Consider the following 27,632-nt stretch of genomic DNA (forward strand, 5'->3'; position numbering starts at 1 on the left):
ACCTTACAAGCCAGAAAAGAATGGAATAAAATCTTCAAAATATTAAGTGAACAAAACTACCAGCCTAGAATAATGTATCCAGCTAAGCTCTTCTTTATATATGAAGGAGAAATTAAGACCTTTCCAGGCATACAAAATGGAGGGAATTCTCCACTACAAGGTCTGAACCACAGGAAATACTGAAAGGGGTCAGCACACCTAAAACAAAATGACAAAAAAAAAAAAAAAAACCATAATTAGGAGTAAAGGCAAATAGAAGCACAGGGGTGCAACTCTTACTAAGTACAGGGAATTATAAGCTTAAACAATAAGAGAATTGCTATAGCAAGATAGTAATGAACATTCAGCATACATCAGGACAAACTGAAACAAAAATGACTGAAAAGAGGAGGATTCAAAGATCCTAATTCACAAAAGGGAATTGAGATAAGGCACATGCAGAAGAAAAAGGAGGACTGTATATACATAACTACCTTTACATATACGTAATGGTAACCACACACCAGAGATTCAGAACTGAAGTATATAACATAAAACAAGAAGAACCAGAGGCAAAACCCACAAAAACCAACAAAAATAAAGAAAACATAAACACAAGGACAAGGAAGCAATGGAAACACAGAGCTACCAGAAAGCAAAAGATAAAATGGCTATAAGAAGACTTCATATTTCAATAATCACCCTAAATGTAAATGGACTGAACTCACCAATAAAAAGGAACAGAGTAGCAGAATGGATCAAAAAACAAAACTCAACCATATGCTGCCTCCGGGAGACACATCTCAGCTCCAAAGACAAATATAGACTCAAAGTGAAAAGGTGGAAAATAATATTTCAAGCAAATGGCATTTGGAAGAAAGCAGAAATAGCGGTACTAATATCAGATGAAATAGATTTCAAAATAAAAAAGGTAAAGAAAGATACTGAGAGACACCTCATAATGATAAAGTGATTCATGCACCAAGAAGACATAACACTTCTTAATATCTATGCTACCAATCAGGGAGCCTCAAAACATACAAAGCAATTACTAACAGAAATAAAGGGAGAAACACACCAAAACACTATTGTACTAGGGGAACTAAAAACCCCACTGTCAGATATGGACAGATCATCCAAACAGAAAACCAATAAGGAAATAACACCCTTAAATGACACATTAGACCAACTGGACATAATGGACATTTACAGGGCCTTCCATCCCAAAACAGCTGCTTATACTTTCTTCTCTAGTGCACATGGAACATTCTCAAGAATCGACCATATACTAGGACACAGAGAGAGCCTCAACAAATATAAGAGGGTTGAAATCATACCAACCATATTCTCTGATCATAATGCTTTGAAATTAGAGATCAACTGCAGAAAGAAATCAGGAAGAACCACAAATACATGGAAATTAAACCACATGCTACGGAAGAATAACTGGGTCAGAGAAGAAATAAAAAGAGAGATCAAGAGATACATAGAAATGAATGATAATGATAGTATAACCTATCAAAACTTTTGGGACACAGCTAATGCAGTCATAAAAAGAAAGTTCATATCATTACATGCCTACCTCTAAAAACAAGAATGAGCTCAAATAAACAACCTAATGCTTCATCTTAAAAAACTAGGAAAGGAAGAACAAATGAAGCCTAAAGTCAGCAAAAGGAAAGAAATCATCAAAATTGGATCTGAGAACGTGGTTCCATAGTGTAGCAGTTAGCACATCTGCTTTACATGCAGAAGTTCCTGAGTTTATGCCTCAGTGGAGCCACAGTCCATGGTCTATGGCCATGCCACCCCGAACAAGCCCGATCTCATTTGATCTCGGAAGCTAAGCAGGGTAGAGCCTGGTTAGTACTTGGATGGGAGACCACCTATGAAGACCAGATGCTATATGCATAAATAATAATAAATAATTTTTAAAAAGTTAGAGCAGAAATAAATAAAATTGAAAATAAAAAACAATAGAAAAAATAAATGTAACAAAGAACTGGTTCTTTGAGAAGCTTAATAAAATTAACAAATCTCTGGCTAGATTCACTAAAGAAAAAAGAGAAAGGACACAAATAAACAAAATCAAGATAAAAGAGGGGAAATATAGACTGACATCACAGAAATACAAAGGATCATACAAGAATACTATGAAAAAGTATATAACACAAAATTTAATAACCTAGAAGAAATGGACCAGTATTTAGAAAAATACAACCTTCCTAGACTGAATCAAGAAGAACTGGAAATTGAAACAATCATCAAAAAACTATCAAATAGTAAAAGTCCAAGACCAGATGGCTTCACCAGTGAATTCTATCAAACATTCAAAGAAGATTTAATATTTATTCTCCTTAAACTCCTTCAAAAAATCGAAGAGGAGGCAATATTTCCCAACTCATTTTATGAGGCCCATGTAACCCTGATACTAAAACCTGGTAAAGATAACACAAAAAAAGAAAACTGCAAACCAATATGTCTCATGAACACAGATGCAAAAATCCTAAATAAGATACTACCGAACTGAAAACAGAAACATATTAAAAAGATTATACACCACGATCAAGTAGGCTTCATCTCAGAGGCACAGGAATGGTTCAACATATGCAAATCGATTAATGCGATACATTACATAAACAAATTAAAAAATAAGAATCATATGATCATATCAATAGATGCAGAAAAAGCCTTCGACAAGATACAGCACTCATTTATGATCCAAACACTTAACAAATCGGTATAGAAGGAAAGTATCTTAACATAATATATGACAAACCCTCAGCCAACATTATAGTTAATGGTGAAAAACTAAAAACCTTCCCTCTAGATCAGGAACAAGGCAAAGCTGTCCATTATTGCCACTGTTATTCAATATAACATTGGAGGTCCTAGCAAGTGCTATCAGACAAGAGAAAGATATAAAAGGCATCCAAATAGGAAATGAAGAAGTCGAACTGTCACTATTTGTGGATGACTTGATTCTCTATTTTGAAAACCCTAAAGACGCCACAAGAACACTACTAAAACAATAAGCAAATACAGTAAAGTCTCAGGATACAAAATCAATGTTCAAAAATCCATAGCGTTCCTATACTCCAATAATAAAGTCTCAGGGAAAAAAAAGTGGAAAAAATCATTCCTTTTTCAATTGCAACAAAAGGAATAAATTACCTGGTAATAAATTTAATGAAACATGTGAAGGACCTATATAATGAAAACTCCAAGATCCTATTAACAGAAATTGAAAAAGATACAAAGAAATGGAAAGATATTCTGTATTCTTGGACTGAAAGAATCAACACAGTTAAAATGACCATATTATCTAAAGCATTATACAGATTTAATGCAATCTCCATCAAAATTCCATTGGCATTTTTTAAAGAAATAGAACAAAATATCATCAAATTTGTATGGAAGCACAAAAGACCCCAAATTACCAAAGCTATTCTGAGAAAAAAAGAACAAGGCTGGAGGCATCACTCTGCTCGACTTCAAATTATACTTCAAGCAACAGTAATCAAAATGGCATCGTATTGGCAGCCAAACAGACACATGGACCAGTGGAACAGAATCGAGAGTCCAGAAGTAAACCCTTGTTTATACAGGCAAATAAAGAGTGGAAATGAAAGGGGGGAAATTACGACTGACATCACAGAAATACTAAATTGCAAAATACAATTGCAAAAGGAATTATTTTTTCCACTTTTTTTTTTTTTTGACAAAAAAGCCAAAAACATACCTTGGAGCAAGGAAAGCCTCTTCAATAAATGATGTTGGGAAAACTGGAAAGCCACTTGCAAAAGAATGAAATTAGACTGTTGTCTATTACCACATACTAAAATTAACTCAGAATGGATTAAGGACCTGAATATAAGACCTGAAACAATAAAAGACATAGAAGAAAACATAGGAACTAATCTCAAGGACCTTGGACTTAAAGAGGATTTTATGAATTTGACCTCAAAAGCAAGGGAAGTAAAAGCAAAAATAAATGAATGGGACTAAGTCAAGCTAAAAAGCATCTGCTCTGCAAAAGATATTGTCAACAAGGTAAAGAGACAACCATCTGAATGGGAAAATATATTTGTAAGCAACGCCTCCGATAAGGGCCTAATATCCAAAATATAGAAAGAACTCATACAACTCAATGACAACAGAAAAACAAACGATCCAATCAAAAACTGGGCAGAGGACTTGAACAGACATTTCTCCATAGAGGACCTATAAATGGCCAACAAATATTTGAAAACATGCTCAACGTCACTATCTATTAGGGAAATGCAAATCAAAACCACAATGAGATACCATCTCACATCTGTTAGAATAGCTATAATCAACAAGACAAGTAACAACAATTTTGGAGAGGATGCAGAGAAAAAGGAACCCTCAGACACTGCTGGTGGGACTGTAAATTGGTACAGCCACTATGGAAAACAGTATGAAGGTTCCTCAAAAACTAAGAATTGATCTACCATATGATCCAGCAATCCCTCTCCTGGATATTTACCCCAAAGACTTGAAAACCCTTATCTGAAAAGATATTTGCACACCGATGTTCATAGCAGCATTATTTACAGTGGCCAGGACATGGAAGCAACCAAAGTCCTCCGATACATGATTGGCTAAAGAAGTTGTGGTACACATATACAGTGGAATATTAGTCATAAGAAGAGATGAAATACAGCCATTTGCGACAACATGGATGGACCTCGAGATAATCATGCTAAGCGAAATAAGCCAGACAGAAAAAATTGAAAATCACATGGTATCACTTATATGTGAGATATAAACCTAAAAGCAACAAATGAGCAGGACAAACAGAGACTCATGGACATGGACTATAGACTAGTGGTTAGCAGAGAGTGGGGTGGGAGGGGGGAGGTAGATGGGGTAAAAGAGGTTAAATATGTGGTGATAGAAAGAAATCTAACTATGGACAGTGAACACAAAATGCAAAATATATATGCCTTACCGTTGAATTGTACACCTGAAACATGCTGGATTTCGTTAACCAATGTCAACATAATAAAAAAAGAATGAAAAATAAAATAAAATATAAAAAAAGAAGGAAATCCTGTCATTTTTACAACGTGGATGGACCTTGAGGACATTATGCTAAGTGAAATAAGTAAGAGAAAGGTAAATAATCTATGATATCACTTATATGTGAGATCTGAAAAAACCAAACGCACAAGAACAGAATAGATTGGTAGTCGCCAGAGGTGAGAGGTGGAGGCTGAGGGAAATATGTGAAGGTAGTCAAAAGGTACACTTCCAGCTATAAGCTAAATTGGTTCTGAGGATTTAATGTACAACATTGTAACTATCGTTAATAATATTGTATTGTTTATTTGAAAGTTGCTAGAAAGCAGATCTTAAAATATTCTCATCACAAGGAAAAATATTATAACTATGTGAGGTGATCGATGTTAACTAAACTTACTATAATAATTTCAGAATATATATATATAAAATCATTTAGTGTACACTTTGAACTGATGCAATGCTATATTATATCTCAATAAAACTAGAAAAAATGAAGAGCTGTAATAATAAAAAATAAAAGATGTAAATTCAAAAAAAAAATGTTCCACTTTAACAACAAATTAGTGTAATGAAATAGTTCCATCTCACTCAATACCAGGATGGTTTGCATTACCAAAAGATTAGAAACAAATTACAACTACCCATTCTTCTTGAGACAGTGAACACTAGACCAGAACAGAATCCACAGATAAATAAATTTTGTCTGAAAATCTATTCATTTAAAGAAATTAATGGACAAATGTAAAACTCAAATTTTGTTACTGCCTTCTTTGTTACATCCTTCAGACAGGATCGTGAACTATTGTTACAAGTTTCTGAAAATCAATATTCATGGTCCTTTATGAAAGTGAACCACTATGAAAGATCTCTTTGAATTAAGGCCAGAAGGATTGCATAAATCTGTGGTTGTTAAGAGTAATAGAAAAGAAATTTCTGCGGCTACTCAGATTGTAACTGCAGTTCTGTACTGTAGATTTGAATTAGAACACATAGTAAAAGATGAAATACTTAATGTATCTGCTTTTGAATAAATACAATTTTAGTTATCTAGTTCTTTGAAAATATGCCATCTTTTTTACAGAGTCGACGAAAGCTTGTTTGACTTGTTTATTCCGTAGAGTGTAAATGAAAAGATTCATTAAAGGGACAAATGAGGTATTGAGCAATGCCATCGCCTTATTAAGGGCCACTTCTTCCTTTGCTGGCTTGATATAGATAAAGATACAACCTCCATAGGTAATGAAAACTACAATCATGTGTGCAGAACAGGTAGAGAAAGCCTTTTTTCTTTGCTGAGCTGAAGGGAGCCTTAAAATAGTCTTGAGGATGTACATGTAGGACACGATTACACAAACTAGGGTGACTATGAGAGTCATCACAGCCATGATTAAAAGTAGCTGCTCTATTGATTGAGTGTCCGAGCATGCAATCTTCAGAAGAGGAGATGCATCACAGCCAAAATGGTCAATGAGGTTGGAGCTACAGAAATCTAGCTGAACTCCCAGGCTAAGCAGTGGAAGTATAACAATTAACCCAATCAGCCAACAGCAAAGGACAAGAATGGTGCATACTCTTTCGTTCATGATGCTGGTGTACTGCAAGGGCTTGCAGATGGCCACATAGCGGTCATAGGACATGGCAGTTAGAAGAAAAAAATCTGTTGCCCCGATGAAGATGAGAAAAAATAATTGGCTGACACAAGCTGTATAGGTAACAAGTTTGTCTCCAGTTGTCATGCTGTACAGGAATCGAGGAACATAGACAGTTGTAAACATTATTTCTATCATGGAGAAATTCCGAAGGAAAAAGTACATGGGTGTTTTAAGGTGAGAGTCCACCAGAGTGAGGAGAATAATGATTAGATTTCCAGCAACAGTAAAAATGTAGGTGAGAAACAGAAATACTAAAAGAAAAACCTGCAGGTGTGGGTCATCTGTTAATCCTAGCAGGATGAATGTTGTTATTGCAGAATGGTTTTTCATCACTGTCTTCAGATATATAATGAGTCTGTATTACTAAATCATAGACTTTGAATCTGAGGAATAGAATGCAAAAATGATATTTCAATATGCTGTACAGAGAAAAGTAGCTAAGCAAACCAGGAGAAGCACATGTTTTAGCTTTTATTTGATTGTCAACAATCTGATATAGAAGCGATTGCATCGTGCTTCATTTCCCTGCACTGTGCTTTACCTTCAGAATGGTCTTCAGAATGTGGCTTATGGAAAATATCCATCTGAAGTTTCTTTTCCACTTCGGTCACAGAACCAATTTTCAAGGAGATAGAAAGTGCCTTGAGAACCTCACGGTCCCCCGAGAACATGGCAGCCATTGTGGTATCCCCAGTCCTTGGCGTAGAGTAGGAGATCCATTAATGTTGGTAAAGAGGAAAAATCTGTACACAAATTGATTTCCCCATCTGTCACTGCAGCGTATCGGCAAAGCATTCTCATACTCTATGGTATTTTAATACTACCAGTGGCTCAGTTGTATTATTTCCATGCTTTGCAACACTTGTTCCCTTCAAACAATTCCTCGATCTCCCCCACATCCTAGAGAAGCCTTTACTGTTTGGGCAACCTGGGAGGAGTATATCAGAGTTCCCATGAATTCTCCTGAGTTCCATACTCCTCCAAAATTTCTTCTTTGCTCCCCTTTTATGATAATTTGCTGAAATCCTCTAGTCTGGGTACCTCTCGTGTATCAGCATGAACAGCCTCTCTTTTGTTATCTTTCCCGAATTCTTGTTTCAACATCCATCTGTTGTCTACTGTCCCGCCCATCCCAAGTCTTCCCAGAATACTGACAGGTGAGATGTTCTGATGGTCTTTCTCAGAACACTATCCTGTCCCTAGGCTTCTTTTACCCTTAGTGGGGTTCTGTAGTTTATGCATAGATATTTCAGCTCCCAAATGAGTTCTGAGGCTAGTTGCCTGCTCCCTTAATATCAGAAAGTCTATATCTTGCGAGATGGGTAGATAAAGGAGAATACCACTTGGAGAAAACTCTTACGTCTTTGCCATATTATTTTCTCTGAAGATTCACTTTACCCTTGGATCTGTCACTAATCATTGCTGCCCCTACCATTTCTTTGGACAGATTTTTGCTTTTCAGCACTCTGGCCCAAGGGTAGGTAGACTTTGTGCTTATTCCTTTAAAAAGCAGTTATTATCAGGTGTTAATATTTAATAAAAATTAAATACTACACAGAGAATAAATACATTTTGGCTATTAGGAATAATATTTTTAAAAGCTAGAAAAGCACAATACATCCTCATGAGCTTCCCTACAAAACTGTCTTCGAGTGTTGCTTATTTGAAGATCAAGTCAAAGAATTCCTTTCACCTTGTTCCAATAAGACCTATGATACTTTTTCATTTCTCACATTTCCTACCTATTCACTCACCCTTCCCAGTGATGACACTTTAAGAAGTGTCAGAGCTGGCATTTGACCAGGTCAAATGAAATCCAAAATGAAATCCAAAACTTAATCATTTCCAGGAAAGCTGTAATGTTAGGATTTGGGGCAATTGCTCATACTTAGTCAGTTCTAATAATCACTAATTAATTAAAATGTTAGTTTTTCAAATGTTTTCTCAATGTAAACAGTATCTTCGGGGCATTTGGGTTTCTTCAATAAATGACTCAAATGAAATCACCCCATGAGACACCAATCATTTTGTAATATGAATGATTTGTATGTGATGCATTAACATATTTCCCACCAAATGCCTTAAGCGCTGTTTCCCTCTGTTCTTAGGGAAGGCTTCATTTCTTATCTATTGAGGAGAATTGGCACAGTGTACAGGGTTCATAAACACCTTCATATGGGAGGCTGCACACCAAGGCTTATGGGATAAAATGTTTGCCTAATGTCAGCAACCTTTAAATAATGCAAGCCCATGCAGAGATAGTTCTTCTAGATTAAAATGCGAGGGTTTCCAGAGAGCCACACAGCTTTCCATTTAGCACCTCTAATGTTCTTTTCTTCAGCAACTTTTATCTGCATAACCTATGTCTCCATGCTGGCCAACACACTGAGCACCAGTTAATATCCCTGGATGGTGTACCATCACATACCATAAAAACATATAATTTTGTGTCCTCAGTTCAGAGGAAGTGACTGGGTTGAGATTTATAAGTAAATCATATCAATGTTTGAATGATTACTTTACAAGTCAAATATTTAACACAAAAAATTAATACTGGAGTTTTAGACCATGACTATTCACTTACTGTGCTCAAAGATAATTTTTATTATCTTTATCTTTATCTTTATTATTATTTTTATCTTTAAAGATAATATTACTTTAATCCTCTTGATCAAATGTGTTCATATTCATTTATTACATTCATTCTTTAAAGATAATATTACTTTAATCCTCTTGATCAAATGTGTTCATATTCATTTATTACATTCATTGAGAACCAATAGAAAAGCATAAGAAAAATCTCCCATGATCACATTACACTCAGCCCATGCTTATTAATATCTTATTATAGTTATTTCTACCTGTTTGTACCTATATAATTATGTAATGCAGTTATTTATATTTTATAAACTATATGTTATATTGTAAATAACATTTGATGTTTTCCTCATTTAACCTCACTTTATTCATTCAATTCTTTTTAAAGCACTTATGATGTATTTTCCCCATGTCATTAAATATTCTTCAAACACACAATTTGAGTTGCTCATCATATCCTATAATGTAAGAAAGAAAATTATAAAGTTAATAGTTCTAATAATAAACATTGAGTTTGTTTCCATTTATTATATAATAATCTCTTAATAGATATTCTTGTATGTAAATCTTTTTGTCTTCACTAGATTAATCTCATATTTAAGAACTAATCAAACAAGAAATATTGAATAAAGCGTTTCCCATACTTATTGCTAAACTAGTCTTTTAAAAATGCGTCCCACTGTGTACTCACACCATTTGAAAGCGAGAATCTCTGATTCCCAAAGCTTTGAGGATTTGGGTGTTATTATTTTAGGTGTGGTTTTTAATATTTTTTACGGATAAGATAATCCTGATTATCGTTTCATTGATATTTTTCTTATAAATGAGGTACATCACTTTATTCTAGTGGTCATTTCAGTACAAATTCATCATCATTATATTTTGCTGGTCTTATAATGTTTCAAATGAATAATAAACATGTACATATTTCACATTTTTTCTGAGTTATTTGAATGTATCAGTAAAAGAACAATTAACATCAGAAGCTCCAAATCTTTGTAGTCTATCCTAATTAACATAACTTAAGTTGTTATGGATTCTTTCAGGACTGAGACAGTCCAAGGGATGGACTGCAAATGTTCAAAATGAGATAAATAACCATTTAACAGGGTTTTCAATGGGTGTTTGCCTCCCTTGAAGTTATTTTTAATCATCATGTTTTAAGAGTCAATGGAGAAGTGAGAAATACTTTTTAATTCCTTTTTTAGCCCCCCTCATTATACCATGGCATTGACTACACTCTGCAGGTGAGAACATAGCTAGTGTAATCCTTCATTCTGATCACTTCCAAGAGCACTGCTCAAGAGTCGCATTCGGATTCATTATCATTATCATTATTATTATGAAGAACAAAGTAGCAGCTCACAGGTTACTTTTTTCAAATTTTCTCTGAACATGAAGGTACTTCATGGACTCAGATTTTCTAGCAGAAAGATGTGAACTCACTGCCTTTATCCTTTATCTGGGAATGATAGCTTTTACACAACTTCCACAGTTCCAGTTCCTAAACTTTTAAGCCCATGATTGACAAACATTTCATACTTACTTTCTGGTAGATCCTCATCATGTTTTGGGAAATGTAACCTAAAGTTTCTTTTTGTGTCTGAGAACACAGAGTGCTAGTGGCTATAACTTTGTGTTAACTTTGCCCTATTGTTAAGCCTTACATGCTCTTCCAGGTAAGAGTGCCTGCAAATGCAAGGTACTATGCAGTGGCATAGAAAATAGCATCTTCTGCTCTTGCCATCGCAAAGTCTAAAATAAAATCTGATGAGTTGCTTTCTCTCAATAAACTATTAAATAATATTTCCTTGAATTCTGTGACTGAAAGAATGAACAAAGAATGACAAATAAATGCTAGCAGCACTCTCTGGCTGTGGAAGTAAATAAGGTCTGATCCCTCTGTTCAAAGAAATGAGTTGCTGTGTAAATTTTCATGAATAGAAATGGCATGTGCTTTGTTGTTTTATCTGCTTAAATGGTCAGAGAACAGCTGAATAAACAAACAAAAATGTCTTTGGGGATCCTATTCAAACCACTAATGAACCTACGGTGAAATTAACTTTGACCAAAAAAAATGAAAACATGAAAAAAACTAGCCATCACTTGTGGAACAGTGCCCACAGAGAAATGAATTGCAATCATAATAGCATCAGTTGCAGAAAAAATAAAATTGTGAAAACAATAAACTCATGTTTTCCTTACATTTTCAAAATGCTAGGGTGTCGTCCAATATTTTTTTTCTTTCTTTTTTTATTCTTATTTTTTATTACATTTATTGGGATAATATTTGTTAATAAAATTACATAGATTTCAAGTATACAATTCAATAATACATCATGTGCGCATTGCATTGCCTGTTCACCACCCAAAGTTAAATTTCCTTTCGTCACCATATAATTGACTCCTTTTATCCTTACCTACCTCCCTTTCCTTCTGGTAACCACTAAACCGTTGTCCGTGTCCATGAGTCTCTGTTTGTCTTGTTTATTTGTTGCTTTCAGTTTTATATCCCAAATATGAGTGAAATCATATAGTTCTCAACTTTTTCTGTCTGACTTATTTTGCTTAGCATGGTAATCTCAAGATCCATCCTTGTTGTCACAAATGGCAGTATTTCATCTTTTCTGATGGCTAAGTAATATTTTATTGTACATCTGTATCATATCTTCTTTATCTGATCATCTATTGAAGCACACTCTGGTTATTTCCATGTCTTGGCCACTGTGAGTAATGATACGGTGAACAAAATATCAGGATACATATATTTTTATGAATACATATTCTTAATTTTGTAGGATAGATACCCAAAAGAGGGATTGCTGGGTCAAGTGCTAATTTACTTCTTAATTTTTTGAGGAACATTCATACTGTTTTTCATATTGGCTGTACCAATTTACATTTCCACCAGCAGTGTATGAGAGTTCCTTTATCCCCATAAACCCTCCAACACTTGTTGTTACTTGTCTTGTTGATAATAGCCATTCTTACAGATCTGAATTTTATTAACCAATAACACCACAATAAATTTAATTTTTAAAAAGGGAAATGTTTCTTTGGTCAATTAAAAAGAGAAAGCATCAGAATCATTTAAAAGAGACTGGTTTGTCTTGATGTATACTTTACCACAATAAAAAAGTACATGTTAAAATATAGGATGAAGAGGTGACATCAGAAGCATAGCAGCTTGTGGGGTTCCCTTGATCTCTCCCCTTGAAATTAGAACTAACTAAACAGCCTAGCACACAAATATGTCTAAGAGATCTGCACATGGAGAATCTAAAGGTGGGCAAATTGGGCAACCAAGGGAGGAGAAAAAGGAGAGGAGCAGAGACCGGTGCTGGGAAAGAGCCTGGAGCTCCCTACTGGACTTAGGAAGAGGGGATAAATCAAGTTGCAGTATGCACTCTCTGTAGCCCTGAGCATTCCTGTCCGAGTGATCAGCATATACTAGAGTGGAACCCAGTGATCAAGGGAGAGACCAGGGCAGAGACGGAATATAAAACTGCAACAACTGTGTCCTAGGAAACAAAGTCACGGATCCTGGCCACCCTCCCTACCCTCACAGTGCTAGCAGTGGGCTCCAAGGCAAACTGCAGCAGCAAGTGTCAGTTTACAGAGCAGGAAGTCTCCAACCTCAGGAACTGAGAAGACACACACCGTGGCTGGTTCCAGTGACAGGAGTGAAAATATAGAAGTGAGCTGAGGCCTGGTTTCTGCTATTACTGGGAGAGAACAAAGCCACAGGCACAACAGTGGCCTCTCCCAACCCACCTGACCCCACCCATTCAGGATGATCCTAGATGAGGCACCTGGGGTACTACAGGCAGCACAACACTGCATCTGGCTGCTAGGGCAGCACAGGGATTTTAGGGGATCCTCAGGATTTGAGGACCCCATCACCCACCACATTATTTTCGAGAGTGAAGCCCTGAGATCAAGGCAATCTGGTCACAGAGGAAACACACACATACCTAGGGAATAAAGGGCATTATTTTGCCACACAGCAGTGATCCAGGAGGCCTGGGCTGTGCAGGAGGCTTATGTGCCACCTACTTAAAAGCAAAAGAAAAACCTCTTCTTATCAACCTGCTAAAGAAGGATTACCCTAAATAATAATAATTTTTTTAAAAAAGCAAAGATTATTCCCATCAATGCCTAGGCAGAACAATGATCCATCAAATACTGTGAACAACCAAAATGATAAGGCAGCTCAGAAAGAAAATTAAAAACCTACAAAAAATTAACTTAGGGATACAGAAATATGCAATTTAAATGACAGAGAATTCAAAATTGCACTTCTTTAAAAACTCAATGAGATGCAAGAAAACTCAGATAGGAAAATCAATGAACTCAGTAATAAAATCAATGAACAACTGGAATACTTTACCAAAGAGACTGAAACTCTGAAAAAGAACCACGTGGAACTTCTGGAGCTGAAGAACTCAATTAAAAGGATGAAGAATGAACCGGTGAACTTAGAGACTAGAGCTGACCAGATGAAGGAAAGAATTAATGATATTGAAGATAGAAATCTGGAATGAGCCATATGGAAGAAGAAAGAGACTTGAGAGTGAAAAAAAAAAATCAAAAAGCTCCTCACAAAATATCTGACTCCAACAGAAAGAACAATATAAAAATAATGGGTATACCTGAAGGAGAGGAGAAGGAGAAGGGAACAGAGAACCTACTGAAACAAATAGTAGATGAGAACCTCCCAAACCTATGGAAAGAATTTAATCTCAAATCCAAGAAGCAAACAGAACACCTAATTATCTGAACCCGAAAGACCTTCCCCAAGATACATTATATTAAAACTGACAAATTAATAAAGAAAGAATTATCAAGGCAGCCAGGAGAATGAAGACAGCAATGTAAAAAGGAAAACCTTTAGATTATCATCGCACTTTTCAGCAGAAAAATCTACAAGCTAGGAGAAAGTGATATCAAACATTCTAACTATTGAAAGAAAAAAATTACCAGACAAAAATATGTATATATATCTAGATCTTCGGAAACATGGCAAAGTGAGAGATGTCCCCAGATCTCTCACCTTGAAACAACAACAAGCTGAACATCTAAAACTCAACAAAAAGCACTCAAACGGCACACCAGCACATCCAAACATGGGATCTGTGCGTAAGAGCTACCATAGGTCAGAAACCCGGGTATCAGGCTGCGGACTGGGAGAAATAAAGACGCTTCCTCTCGCAGCCACCGGAGCTCCCTGTAGGAGGAGGCGGAAAGGAGAAGGAGTGACGAGTTGCCTAAATAGCCCTGCCTGGGAAAGCTGTGAGCTCCCCACGGCCAGGGGAAGGACTCAGTCATAAGGGCAGAAGGCAGGGAAGCAGAAAGGCAGAAAAAAAACAGTTCATTTTTACCAGCCACAGTTGCAAAAGAGAGGCTCAGCCGCAGCCCCCAACTCCCAACACAGAGGGCCCCTCCCCCCATGCCCTCCGAGACTGAACACTGCGGAGCACCAGGGGAATCTGAGCAAACGTTACCAAAATTGTTGCTAACACTGACAGGGACTGAAACTGAGGGTAGTGAGCCTGATTAATATCTATCAGAAAATAAAAAGGCATTTTTAAGGCTTTATATAAAGCAGGGATCCAAGAGCCTTAGACGTCATCTATTGGAAACCAAAAGAAAATGCCTTCTTTGTAGTAGGCAAAATAGAGAAGATTTACATAATAAATCTTCTTTCTGGAAAAAAAGCAGAATACATTTCCATTAATGCCCAGGTGGAGAAATAGTCCTTTAAACACCATGAACAACCATAGTGACAAGGCATCTCAGAAAGAAAGAGAAAAATCTCCAGAAAATTAGCTTACAGACATAAAACAGGCAATTTAAATGACAGAGAATTCAGGAAGATACTTCTGAAAAAACTCAGTGAATTCCAAAATGAGTCATATCAACAATTTTAAGAACTGAAAAAACATCTAGATGACAGGGCAAAGAGATCGAAACCATCAAAAAGAACAGAATAGATCTGGAGATTAAAAAAACATACCACAAGAGTTGAAAAATGAAATAGCAAGCTTGGGAAATAGAGTCGACCAAATGGAGGAAAGAATCAGTGATATTGAAGACAGAAATCTAGAAATAAATCAGAAGGAAGAGGAGAGAAAGCGAAAAATGAAAAATAATGAAAGAGAAATTCAAGAACTAGCAGAGGAAACACAAGAATAATGGGTATTATCAAAGAAAGGAAAAGAAAGAGGGACTAGAAAGCATTTTCAGAGAAATAATGGATGAGAATTTCCCAAATCTAAGGAATGAGCTGGAGCTTGGAATTCAAGAAGTCAACAGAACACCCAACGATCTCAACCCAAAAAGGCCTTCACCAAGACATATTGTATTAAAATTACCAAAAATCAATGACAAAAACAGAATTCTTAGGGCAGGCTGGGAGAAGAAAATGTTAACTTATAAAAGAAATCCCATTAGATTATCATCGGTCTTCTCAGCACAAACCTTACAAGCCAGAAAGGAATGGAATCAAATGTTTAAACTATTAAGTGAAAGGAACTTCCAGCCTAGAATAATGTATCCAACTAAGCTCTCCTTTAGATATGAAGAAGAAATTAAGACCTTTCCAGACATACAAAAAATGGAGGGACTTCTCCACTACGAGTCCTGCACTATAGGAAGTACTGAAAGGGGTCAGCTCACCTAAAACAAAATGACAAAAATGTATATATAATTAGGAGTAAAGTGACTACCAGACAAATAGAAGTAGAAGAGTGTAACTCTTACTAAGAACAGGGCATTATAAACCTAAATAATAAGAGAATTGTTATAACAAGATAGTATTGAATGTTCAGCATACATAGGGAAAAATTGAGATAACAATGACTGAAAAGGAGGGGATTCAAAGATCCAAATTCGCAAAAGGAAATGAAGATAAGGCACGCTCAGGAGAAAATGGACGACTGTATATACATATAACTGTCATTTTCATATTCATAATGGTAACCACACACCAGAGATTCAGAACTGAAGTATATAACATAAAACAAAAAGAACCAGAGCAAAGCACACAAAAGCTAACAAAAACAAAGAAAACAGAAACACAAAGACGAAGAAGCAATGAAAACACAGAGCTACTAGAAAGCAAAAGATAAAATGGCTATAAGAAAACCTCATATTTCAATAATCACCCTAAATGTAAATGGACTGAACTCACTAATAAAAAGGCACAGAGTTGCAGAATGGATCAAGAAACAAAACCCAACCATATGCTGCCTCCAGAAGACACATCTCAGCTCCAAAAACAATTATAGTCTCAAAAAGAAAGGGTGGAAAATGATATTTCAAGCAAATGGCATTCAGAAAAAAGAGGGAGTAGCGGTGCTAATATCAGATGAAATAGATTTCAAAATAAAAAAGGTAGAGAAAGATATTGAGGGACACTTTATAATGATAATGGAATCATGCACCAAGAAGACATAACACTTATTAGTATCTATGCTACCAATCAGGGAACCCCAAAATATGCAAAGCAATTACTAACGAAACTGAAGCAAAAACAGACCAAAACACTATCATAGTAGGGAACCTAAATACCCCACTGTTGGATATGGACAGATCATCCAAACAGATCAATAAGGAAATAACATCTTTAAATGACATATTAGACCAATTGGATATAATTGACATTTACAGAGCCTTCCATCCCAAAACAACTGTTTATACATTCTTCTCTAGTGCACATGGAACATTCTTAAAAATCGACCACATACTGGGACACAGAGATAGCCTCAACAAATATAGGAGGGTTGAAATCATACCAACCATATTCTCTGATTATAATGTTTTGAGACTAGAGATCAACTGCAAAGAGAAAGCAGGAAGAACCACAAATACATGGAGATTAAACCACATGCTACGGAAGAATAACTGGGTCAGAGAAGAAATAAAAAGAGATACAGAGATACATAGAAACGAATGATAATGATAGCACAACATATCAAAACTTTTGGGACACAGAAAAAGTGGTCATGAGAGGAAAGTTCATATCATTACAGGCCTACCTCTGAAAATAAGAACGAGCCCAAATAAACAACCTAATGCTTCATCTTAAAAAACTAGGAAAGGAAGAACAAATGAAGCCTAAAGTCAGCAGAAGGAAAGAAATCATCAAAATTAGAGCACAAATAAATGAAATTGAAAACAAAAACAAAAACAAAAAAAACAATAGAAAAAATATGCAACAAAGAGATAGTTCTTTGAGAAGGTTAATAAAATTGACAAACTCCTGGCTAGACTCACTAAAGAAAAAAGAGAAAAGAAACAAACAAACAAAATCAGGGATGAAAGAGGGGAAATTACGACTGACATTGCAGAAATACAAAGGATACTATGAAAAAGGATATAACACCAAATTTAATAACCTAGAAGAAATGGACCAGTACTTAGAAAAATACAGCCTTCCTAGACTGAATCGAGAAGAACTGGAAAATCTAAATAGACCTATCAGCAGAATGGAAATTGAAACAATCATCAAAAATCTACCAAAAAATAAAAGTCCGGGGCCAGATGGCTTCACCAGTGAATTCTACCAAACATTCAAAGAAGATTTAATACCTATTTTCCTGAAACTCTTCCAAAAAATCAAAGAGAAGGCAATACTTCCCAACACATTTTATGAGGCCCATATTATTCTGATACCAAAATCTGGTAAAGATAACACAAAAAAGAAAACTACAAACCAATATGTCTCATGAACATAACTGCAAAAATCCTAAATAAGATACTATCAAACTGAATACAGCAACATATTAAAAAGATTATACACCATGGTCAGGTGGGCTTCATCCCAGAGTCACAGAGATGATTCAACATATGCAAATCGATTAATGTGATACACCATATAAATAAGTTAAAAAATAAGAATCATATGATCATATCAATAGATGCGGAAAAAGCCTTCGACAAGATACAGCACTCATTTATGATCAAAACACTTAACAAAATCAGTATAGAAGGAAAGTACCTTAACATAATAAGGGCCATATATGACAAACCCTCAGCCAACATTATACTTAATGGTGAAAAACTAAAAACCTTCCCTCTAAGATCAGGAACAAGGCAAAGCTGTCCACTATCGCCACTGTTATTCAATATAACATTGGAGGTCCCAGCAAGTGCAATCAGACAAGAGGAAGATATAAAAGGCATCTAAATAGGAAATGAAGAAGTCAAAATGTCATTATTTGTGGATGACTTGATTCTCTATATAAAAAACCCTAAAGACTCCACAGAACACTACTGGAAACAGTAAGCAAATACAGTAAGGTCTCTGGATACAAAATCAATGTTCAAAAATCCATAGTGTTCTTATATTCTAATAATGAAGTGTCAGGAAAAAAAGTGGGAAAAATATTTCCTTTTGCAATTACAACAAAAAGAATAAAATTCCTAGGAATAAATCTAATGAAACACAGAAGGACCTATACGATGAAAACTATAAGACCCTATTAAAAGAAATTGAAGAAGATACAAAGTAATGGAAAGATATTCCGTGTTCTTGAGTTAGAAAAATCAGCATAGTTAAAATGACCATATTACCTAAAGCATTATACAGATTTAATGCAATCACCATCAAAATTCCATCATCATTTTTTAAAGAAATAGAACAAAAAAATCATCAAATTTGTATGGAAGCACAAAAGACCCTGATTTGCCAAATCCATCCTGAGAAAAAAGAACAAGGCTGAGGCATCACTCTGCCTGACTTCAGATTATACTACAAATTGACAGTAATCAAAACAGCATGATATTGACAGAAAAACAGACACACAGACCATGGAAGAGAATTGAGACTCCAGAAGTAAATCCATGTTTATATGGGCAAATAATTTGGAACAAAAATGCCAAAAACATACAGCAGAGCAAGGAAAGCCTCTTCAATAAATGGTGCTGGGAAAACTGGAAAGCCACATGCAAAAGAAACTAGACTCTTGTCTATCACCACACACCAAAATTAACTCAAAATGAATGAAGGACCTGAATACAAGACCTAAAACAATAAAATGCATAGACTTAAAGAAGATTTTATGAATTTGACCTCAAAGGCAAGGGAAGTAAAAGTAAAAATAAATGAATGGGACTACATCAACCTAAATAGCTTCTGCTCAGCAAAAGAAACCATCAACAAGGTAAAAGACTAGTTTAGCAGTAAGTATGGGAAAACCTTTATTTGATATTTGACCAGCTCTTAAATCTGAGATTAATCCAATGAGGACAAAAAGATTTATATATGAGAATGCCTACCAAGATATTATTATATAACAAATGGAAGCAACCTTAATGTTTACTATTGGAACTATAACTATTGTTTTCTTCCTTACATGATGGCATATGATGAGCAACTAAAACTGTTTTTTTGAAGAATATTTAATGACATAAGGAAAATACATCATGTGCTTAAAAACAATTGAATGAAGTGAGGTTAAGTGAGGAAAACATCAAATGTTATTTACAATATTAATTTTATAAAATATAAATAAATGCATTATATAATTATATGGATAAAAACTAAAAGATATTAATAAGGATGGGCTGAGTGTAAAGTGATCATGGGAGACTTTCCTTTCTTATGCTTTTCCATTGGTTTTCAATGAACGCAATAAATAAATATGTACACATTTTACTATGGAGGATTAAAGTAATGTTATTTTTAAAGATAAAAATAATGAGCAGCAACTATCCATAATTTTAAATTATCCATGAGTGCAGGATTGAAATAGGCATGGTCAAAAAATTCCAGTATTAAATATAATTTCTTTGTGCTAATGATTTTACTTTTGAAATGATCATTCAAAGAATAATATAAAGTTATTTACAAATCTCATTCGTCACTTCCTCTGAATTGAGAACATAGATTATATATTTTTATGCTTTGTGATGTTGTACCACCCAGTGATATTAACTGGTGCTCAGTGTGTTGGCCAGTGTGGAGACATAGGTTATGCAGATAAAAGTTGCTGAAAAGAACATTAGAGGCACTAAATGGAGAGATGTGTGGCTCTCTGGAAACCCTCACATCTTAGCCTAGAAGAGTTATCTGCATCGGCTTGCATTTTTTAAAAGTTGCTGACATTCAGGCAACATTTTATCCCATAAGCCTTGGTGTGCAGCCTTTCCATACGAAGGTGTTTATGAACCCTGTACACTGTGGCAACTCTCCTCGATAGAAAAGAAATGATGCATTCCCTAAGCTCAGAGGATAACAGCACTTAAGATATTTGGTGGGAAATATCCTAATGCATCACACACAAAACATTCATATTACAAAATAATTGAATCTGAACATGACTCTTGAGCAGTGCTCTTGGAAGAGATCAGAATGAAGGATTACACTAGCTATGTTCTCACCTGCAGAGTGTAGTCACTGCCATGGTATAATGAGGGGGGCCAAAAAAGGAATCAAAAAGTATTTCTCACTTTTCCATTGACTCTTAAAACATGTTGATTAAAAATAACTTCAAAGGGGGCAAACACCCATTTAAAACACCCTGTTAAAGTAGAATATTTTTTGTTTGGTGTTTTAAATTTTTTATTTTTAGCTTTACAGCTCTTTGTTTTTTCTAGTTTTCTTGAGAAGTAATTGACATTGATATATAACATTGCATAAGTTTAAGGTGTATGCTGTAATGATTTGACATATGTATATATTATTATATTATTACAACAATAAGTTTAATTAACATCGATCACATCATATAGTTATAATTTTTTTCCTTGTGATGAGAACTTTTTAAGATCTTCTCTCTTAGCAACTTTCAAATAAACAATACAGTATTATTTACGATAGTCTCTATGCTGTACTTTACATCCTCAGAACCAATTTAGCTCATAACTGGAAGTTTGTACCTTTTGACTACCTTCACCCATTGCCCCCAGCCCCCATCTCCCACCTCTGGTAACCGCCAGTATGTTCTCTGTTCCTATGAGTTTGGTTTTTTAGATTCCATGTGTAAGTGCTATCATAGAGTTTTTGTCTTTCTCTGACTTAATTCACTTAGCATGAGGCCCTCAAGGTCAATCCAGGTTGTCAAAAATGGCAGGATTTCCTTCTTGGGTTAAATTATATATATATCACATATATCACATTTCCTTTATTCATTTATTCAACAATGGACACTTAGGTTGTTTCCATATCTTAGTAATTATAAATAATTCTACAATAAACATGGGGGGCACAAATATCTCTTTGAGACTGAGATAGCGATTTTATTTATTTTCAGTATATACCCAGAAGAGAGATTACCAGATCATATAATTGATCTATTTTAAATTGTTGAGGACTTCCATACTGTTTTCCATGTTTGTATCAATTTACCCATTTCCCACTGAGTATCAAGGTTGCCTTTTCTCCATCCTCAACAATATTTGTTATCTCATTTATTTTTTTTATTATATACACCCTAACATGTGTAAGGTGTATTTTATTGAGGTTTTGATTGCACTTCCCTGATGCTTAGTGATATTGAGCAACTTTTCAAGTACCTGTTGGCCATTTGTATGTCTTTTTGAGAAAATATTCTATTCAGGTCCTTTGCCCATTTATAACTGGGTTTTTGAAATTTTTTTCCTATTGACTTGTAAGAGTTGCTTATATATTTTGGACATTAACCCCTTTTCAAATATATGATTTGCAAATACTTTTTCCCATCCATAGGTTGCCTTTTCATTTTGTTCATTGTTTCCTTTGATGTACAGAAGCTTTTTAGTTTGATTTAATCTCACTTGTTTAATTTTAGTTTTGCTTCTGATGTTATATTTAAAAAATTATTGCTAAGGCCAATGTCAAGGAGTTTTTCTCCTATATTTTTTTGTAAAAATTTTACACATTCAGGTCTTAGTTTATGTCTTAAATTCATTTTGAGATCCTTTTACGTATGATATAAGATAAAGGTCCAGTTTCATTCTTTGCATGAGGATATTCAGTTTTCCCGATACAATTATTGAAGAGACTATCCTTTCCCTATTGTGGCTGCCCATCTATTTAAGTCCTAGAAATATGGTTTTTTAGCCAACCCCTAAGATCTCTGAAGATCAAATCTTTCAGTTCCTCTGGCCACCATTGTAACCACACTTACATTATCTCTTGGGTTTAAGTGCTGCCACCTGACACCTACATTCCAGGGCCCCCTCATCCCATTTAATTCAGGGATCTCTTTTCAATAGCACCATTTCCTATTGTCTTTCCTGAACTTCGGAGAATATTTACTACAGAGCACTTCAGAAAGCCAAGACTCCCTGTCAACTATGTATTTCTCAAAGGCTAATGAATGGAATGTCCTCTGAAATATTCTGTGCTATTGTTAAACAATAGATGAGGAAGTCTTACATAAGAAATCTACTTCAGTATCCCAATCTTCTTACAACTTTGGATGCCCCTCTCAACAGCATAACGAGGAAGTCCTGGAATCTCAATTTCACTCAGTGTAGAACACATTGGACCAAGTAGAGCCATGCCCAGCCACTTGAGATACCAGCATTCATATCAGCATTCATATCAACCCAATCAATTGTTACTTCTGGCCTTACCCTGACTCCAAAACTCTTACAATCTATTCCCTTAGCTATTCCTCAGGTTTCTGTTGATATAATTGTCTTGAAATTCCTTTGATGTATATGGTACTTCCTTTCAGGTCATGCTTAGTACCCAATGCCTGGAGTCTGTTTGAACTTGAGTCTGGTAGTTAGATTACCAGCAATGAGATAATGTGGAGGAGGGCCTTCTACTATAAGAAAACTACCTCAGATGAGGTCATTACTGGTTCTTACAGGCAAGAAGAGCTCAAATCCTTCAGACAAGGTGTAAACATCTGCTTCCCTGGCAAAGGCAGCTAGGCAGAGTATGGAGCTTCAGTGGAATCTACCCATATGTGCCCTTTAGTAACCCCTGGAAGTTGTGAGTTCAATTTGCATTAAAATTAAAATTAGATATGGGTTGGTTTTCAGAAGTTTCAATCCTGTAGCTACAGGAGATTCCAGTTTCTTTTAAGAAAATTGTAGTTTTCTGCCCTTTTTATTTATACTTTGAGCTAGGAATTTAAAATCCTGAAATAATCACTTTTCCTTCTCCAAGTTCTCCAGATATTTAGAAGTATCTGTCAGGGCCCAGGGCAGGTCACCAAGGATATCCCTCAGTGGCATATCAAAGATTTTGAATTAAAATCACCTGAGAAGCAGCAGGAGTGGGAAGAGTTCTCCGAAGCTCTGTCCATCTAAATGCAGAAAATAAATCTCCATGTGATAGATGCCCTTCTTTTTCCAGGGGGCTGAGAGGCAACCTCATCACAAGAGTTAAAAAAATATCTAGAGTCAAAAACGACTGTATAAACAGACTTTGTAATGCCTTTACTACTTTACCTGAGTCCAAACCTTGTTTAGATTTCTTTCCAAAGAGCACTAAGTTTCTTTACCCTGTCAGTTTCTCACAAATTTATTGTTTTTTTGTTTAAAAAGTATAAAAAGATGCCTAAGTCAATCGTCTCTTTGAGTCTCATTTTGTAATGTGAGCATCATATTGTGATTCTCTCGTGCACACACATTAAATTGATTTTCCTCCTGTTAATCTAGTCTTTTATTATTTTATAATTAGTCCAGCCAGAGAAAATAAGAATCGTAGAGGGGGGGAATTCTCCCCCTCCTCGACATAACCAAATTTAAAGTTGTTATATTCCTTTTTTTCCACTAAAATATTTCACAACATCAGCTACTTGGTAAAAGCAAGTCATAAAGGCAGGACATATTCAGGAGGTGACAAGACTCACCTCTTATAGGATGTGGCTGCAAAATATTATGAGTATTCCTGCAAATTAACATTTAATGGGTGCATGACTCATGTCTAAGCTAGATTACAAGATTTTAGAGCACATTTCCCACCACCAACACCCACCCCAAATAATAATAAACTAATAGTTAGCAAAGAGTGTTATTCATTTCATAAGATGAGGGACCAAAATTTGGTCATAACCAAAGAAAGTAAATATTTACAAGAATATATAGAATAAACAAAGCAGCAAGTATGATTATTAGTCACTCTAGATTTTCAAAAATCTAGAACCTTAGAAAATGTTTTCAAATGAGAAAAAGAGCACAGAAAGATAATAGGCTCAAACTGAAATGGAATAACAGGGAGCATGTATGCCCTCCCAGCTTAAACCACTAAAAATTCAAGGAAAATATTTAAACCACAGTTCTCCAGATAATTGACATCCGCCAATGAACTGTGATACCTGAGAGATGATTACTTCAGCTTACCTCCTTGAGACAGTTAGAGCCCATCAGTCTGCCAGAGTTGAGAAGTAGGCAGTAGACCAAGAAGGCTCAAGTTCACAATGAAATGTATGGAAAGATGGGAGAGACATACAGACAGATGTTAGTGATCTATAGATTGCCCCTCATGAGCATTCAACTGAGTACTGATCAGCATATATGTGTAAGAAAATTATCTGACGGAGGTAAGAATCACCCAAAGAGATTGCAAAGAACAATATTATGAGCTCACACAAGAATGGAAATGGTTCCTTTCTACACCAAACAGAATTTCAAATCTCCTAATATACTGGATATTATTCAGAAAGATTTGCTTCAGTATTGGGGAAAGAAATCATAGAGCTAAACACTGCTCTGGTCCCATCTAACATAGATAAACACAGAACCTGAAAGAACAAAGTGTTTCCAAGTGATTTAAATAACACCCAAACAAACCTAAAAAAAAAGAAATCTTTATAGGGATACAAATACATCCAGCCTTCAAGAAGATAAATAAATGCAGAAAAAGAAAAAAGTTTAAAAATGAAAAAAATATGCAATGATAACACTAATCAAAAATGTTGGAGTGGCCACATTAACATCATACAAAGTAGATTAGAGCAAACAATATTAATTGAGATAAAAAGTGTCATTTTTCAATGACAAACACGTCTTACTCTTCAAGAAGCTATAACTAACTTAATTGCTTGTAAATATAATAAAGAACTTCATACATGAACCCAAAACTGATAAAACTGCAAAGAGAAAAAAAAACACAATTACAGTCAGAAATTTCAACATGCATATATTAATAATTGATTGACTCATTCCCCAGGAATACATAAAGTATACAAAAGACAACACTATCTATCAACATGAACAACAACAAAAAAAAAAGAACAAGAAAAAAGAGCAGAATTATTCTAAGGTTTACAAATAATATTTACCAAGTAAGACAATATTCAGGGCTCTAAAAACAGTCTTGTTTAATTTTAAATTATTCAAATTATACAAAATATATTACCTGGCCAAATGGAATTAAATTAGAAATTAGTAACAAATTTTCCTGGGGAACACCCATAATTGCAAGGCAAAATCAAAATTTGTGGGATACTGCCAAAGCAGTATTCTTAGAGAAATGTAAGGCTCTATAGCAATAATAGTGACTAAAATAATTGTCACGTGTGTCATTGGCTATCATCTTAGTCACAGAGCCATACCAGCTGTAAGGGAAGCTGGGTAGTATTTTATCTTGGCACTTTGCTCTCTGTATAAAATTGGGGTTCAGTTGTTAGGGATAAGAGAAGAAAAATACCAGACAGCATATTATCAGTCTCTGTCACAGCCGTCAAGATGTTCTTCAAAGCTTTGCTGGAAATATAGATAGGTACTTTCTTCCAACCTAACTCACTGCCAGGGAAAATTTTTAATCACTCTCTGCCAATAGTGGGATAACAGAGAGGTGTGATGTGACATAGCTAGTCAGTGTGAGAAACTTCAATAGAGCAGTAGTGAGTGGACAGAGTAGAGGGACAATAGAGACACTTGCTTCAGTAGAGGCAGCAGGAACACAGCTCTGCTCCATCATTTGACATAAGGAGCAACATAAGCAGCAGAGCAAGAATGTCCAGAAATGACAGCAGAGATAATCAAAGAAAAAACTTTATTCAGGTGTACTGGTCAGTAATAAGCCACGACAAAACTAGAAACATAACTTGAAACCAGGCGATTTTCCAATGCTTGGGGTACAAAACTCTCCATTGCTTCAAATACCAAGAGTAGTTTCATGGCCTACCTGAAAAGTCATAAGCAGAAGGAAAAAGGATTGAAAACACTAGCCCTGGAAGGACATTGAGCTGAATTTTAAATGCTGGAAAGCCTCTTAAATATTGAAACACATAGCCAGAGTAGTGTAGAGAAAGAAGCTGGATCTTCGTGTTCAGGTATATTTTTGTTCAAAACCTGCACTACCACTGTGGGACATTCTAACCAGTCGTTCCTCTGCTCCTAAGTTTCCTCATCTGTAAAATGAGGATAGTTTGGGGATTTTTTTTACCTTCTCTAAGATTTATGTCAAAGATAAATAATATATGACATATATTAAGTGCCAAAAACAGAGTATCTAATTCTGGGAGAAATATTAAAAAAAATTTTTTTGTTTTAATTTTTTAGGCAAGGCAACCCTTGGTTGACCTCATAGATTGCAAGGACCTTGTCAGCTTACAATCCCTTATTTTTCTATTTTTTATGCCTACAACACCTGGTCTTCCTAGGTGGTCTCCCATCCAAGTACTAACCAGGCCTGACCCTCTTAGCTTCCAAGATCGGATGGGATCGGGCTTGTTCAGGGTAGCATGGCCATAGACTAGAAATATAAAAATTTAACAAAGAAATCAAAACAAATTCAGATGGCATCAGACCACCCTCTATGTCTCTGAGGGCATTGTTCCCACTGCTACATGTGTTTTTACATTGTTGATTAGACTTCTACCAATTCATTAGTAACTTTTGAACCTGGGTCACCAAGGACTATCTTGTTGTTCACTCAAATGTTCCCTGCACACTGTTAGCAGACTAAACGTATAAAAGAAATGTTGCTGTCATAGATTTTGCAGGGAAGCCTGCCTCCCTGCCTGGGAAGATCAGAGATGCCCCTCCACCAAAACTAGAGTGAAATCTGCCTTAGTTCTCCACCTCTCTTTTCTTCTATTGCACTAGCAGAGTAACTTGAAAATTTAGTAACTTGAAAATTTAGTATCAGACGCCACTTTAGGCTTGGTGAAGGAGGAGGAGACTGAGACGGAGCTCATTAGTATATCATGAGCCATGAAGATCTAGGAGAGTTTGTCCCTTGTCAGACTTGCCTGTAAAAGGGTGTGCGTGTGTGCATGTGTGCATGTGTGTGTCAGTAGCATGTGTATGTCATGGCTGTGTGTGTGTGTGTGGCCAGCTAATGTGTCTTATGTGAGTGTGTGTAGGGTGAGATGGGGGGTTGAGATAGGTAGAATGTAAGAGTAAAACAGAAGCACACACAAAACTCCTCATCAATTTAATGCTCCTCAATCGGGCTTCCCT

At 35.5% G+C, this 27,632-nt stretch overlaps 1 protein-coding gene and 2 pseudogenes across 1 annotated transcript; 1 reads left to right on the top strand and 2 right to left on the bottom strand.

Moving 5' to 3' along the window:
• Window positions 1-1,771: 1,771 nt before the first annotated feature.
• Window positions 1,772-1,890, top strand: LOC120605198 (uncharacterized; annotated as a pseudogene).
• A 4,181-nt stretch (window positions 1,891-6,071) lies between these two features.
• Window positions 6,072-7,010, bottom strand: LOC120604841 (olfactory receptor 6C2-like). Its single transcript, XM_039865580.1, has one exon. The coding sequence runs from the start codon at window positions 7,008-7,010 to the stop codon at window positions 6,072-6,074; it is 939 nt and encodes a 312-aa protein (XP_039721514.1).
• A 19,795-nt stretch (window positions 7,011-26,805) lies between these two features.
• On the bottom strand, window positions 26,806-26,923 carry LOC120605171 (uncharacterized; annotated as a pseudogene).
• Window positions 26,924-27,632: the final 709 nt, after the last annotated feature.

The sequence above is a fragment of the Pteropus medius genome, unplaced genomic scaffold, assembly GCF_902729225.1.
Source record: "Pteropus medius unplaced genomic scaffold, Ma_sr-lr_union100, whole genome shotgun sequence".
Taxonomy (NCBI): Eukaryota; Metazoa; Chordata; class Mammalia; order Chiroptera; family Pteropodidae; genus Pteropus; species Pteropus medius.

What these genes read in the sequence shown, in the direction of transcription:
- LOC120604841 (XM_039865580.1), bottom strand. Translation starts at nt 7,010, where the DNA reads ATGAAAAACCATTCTGCAATAACAACATTCATCCTGCTAGGATTAACA.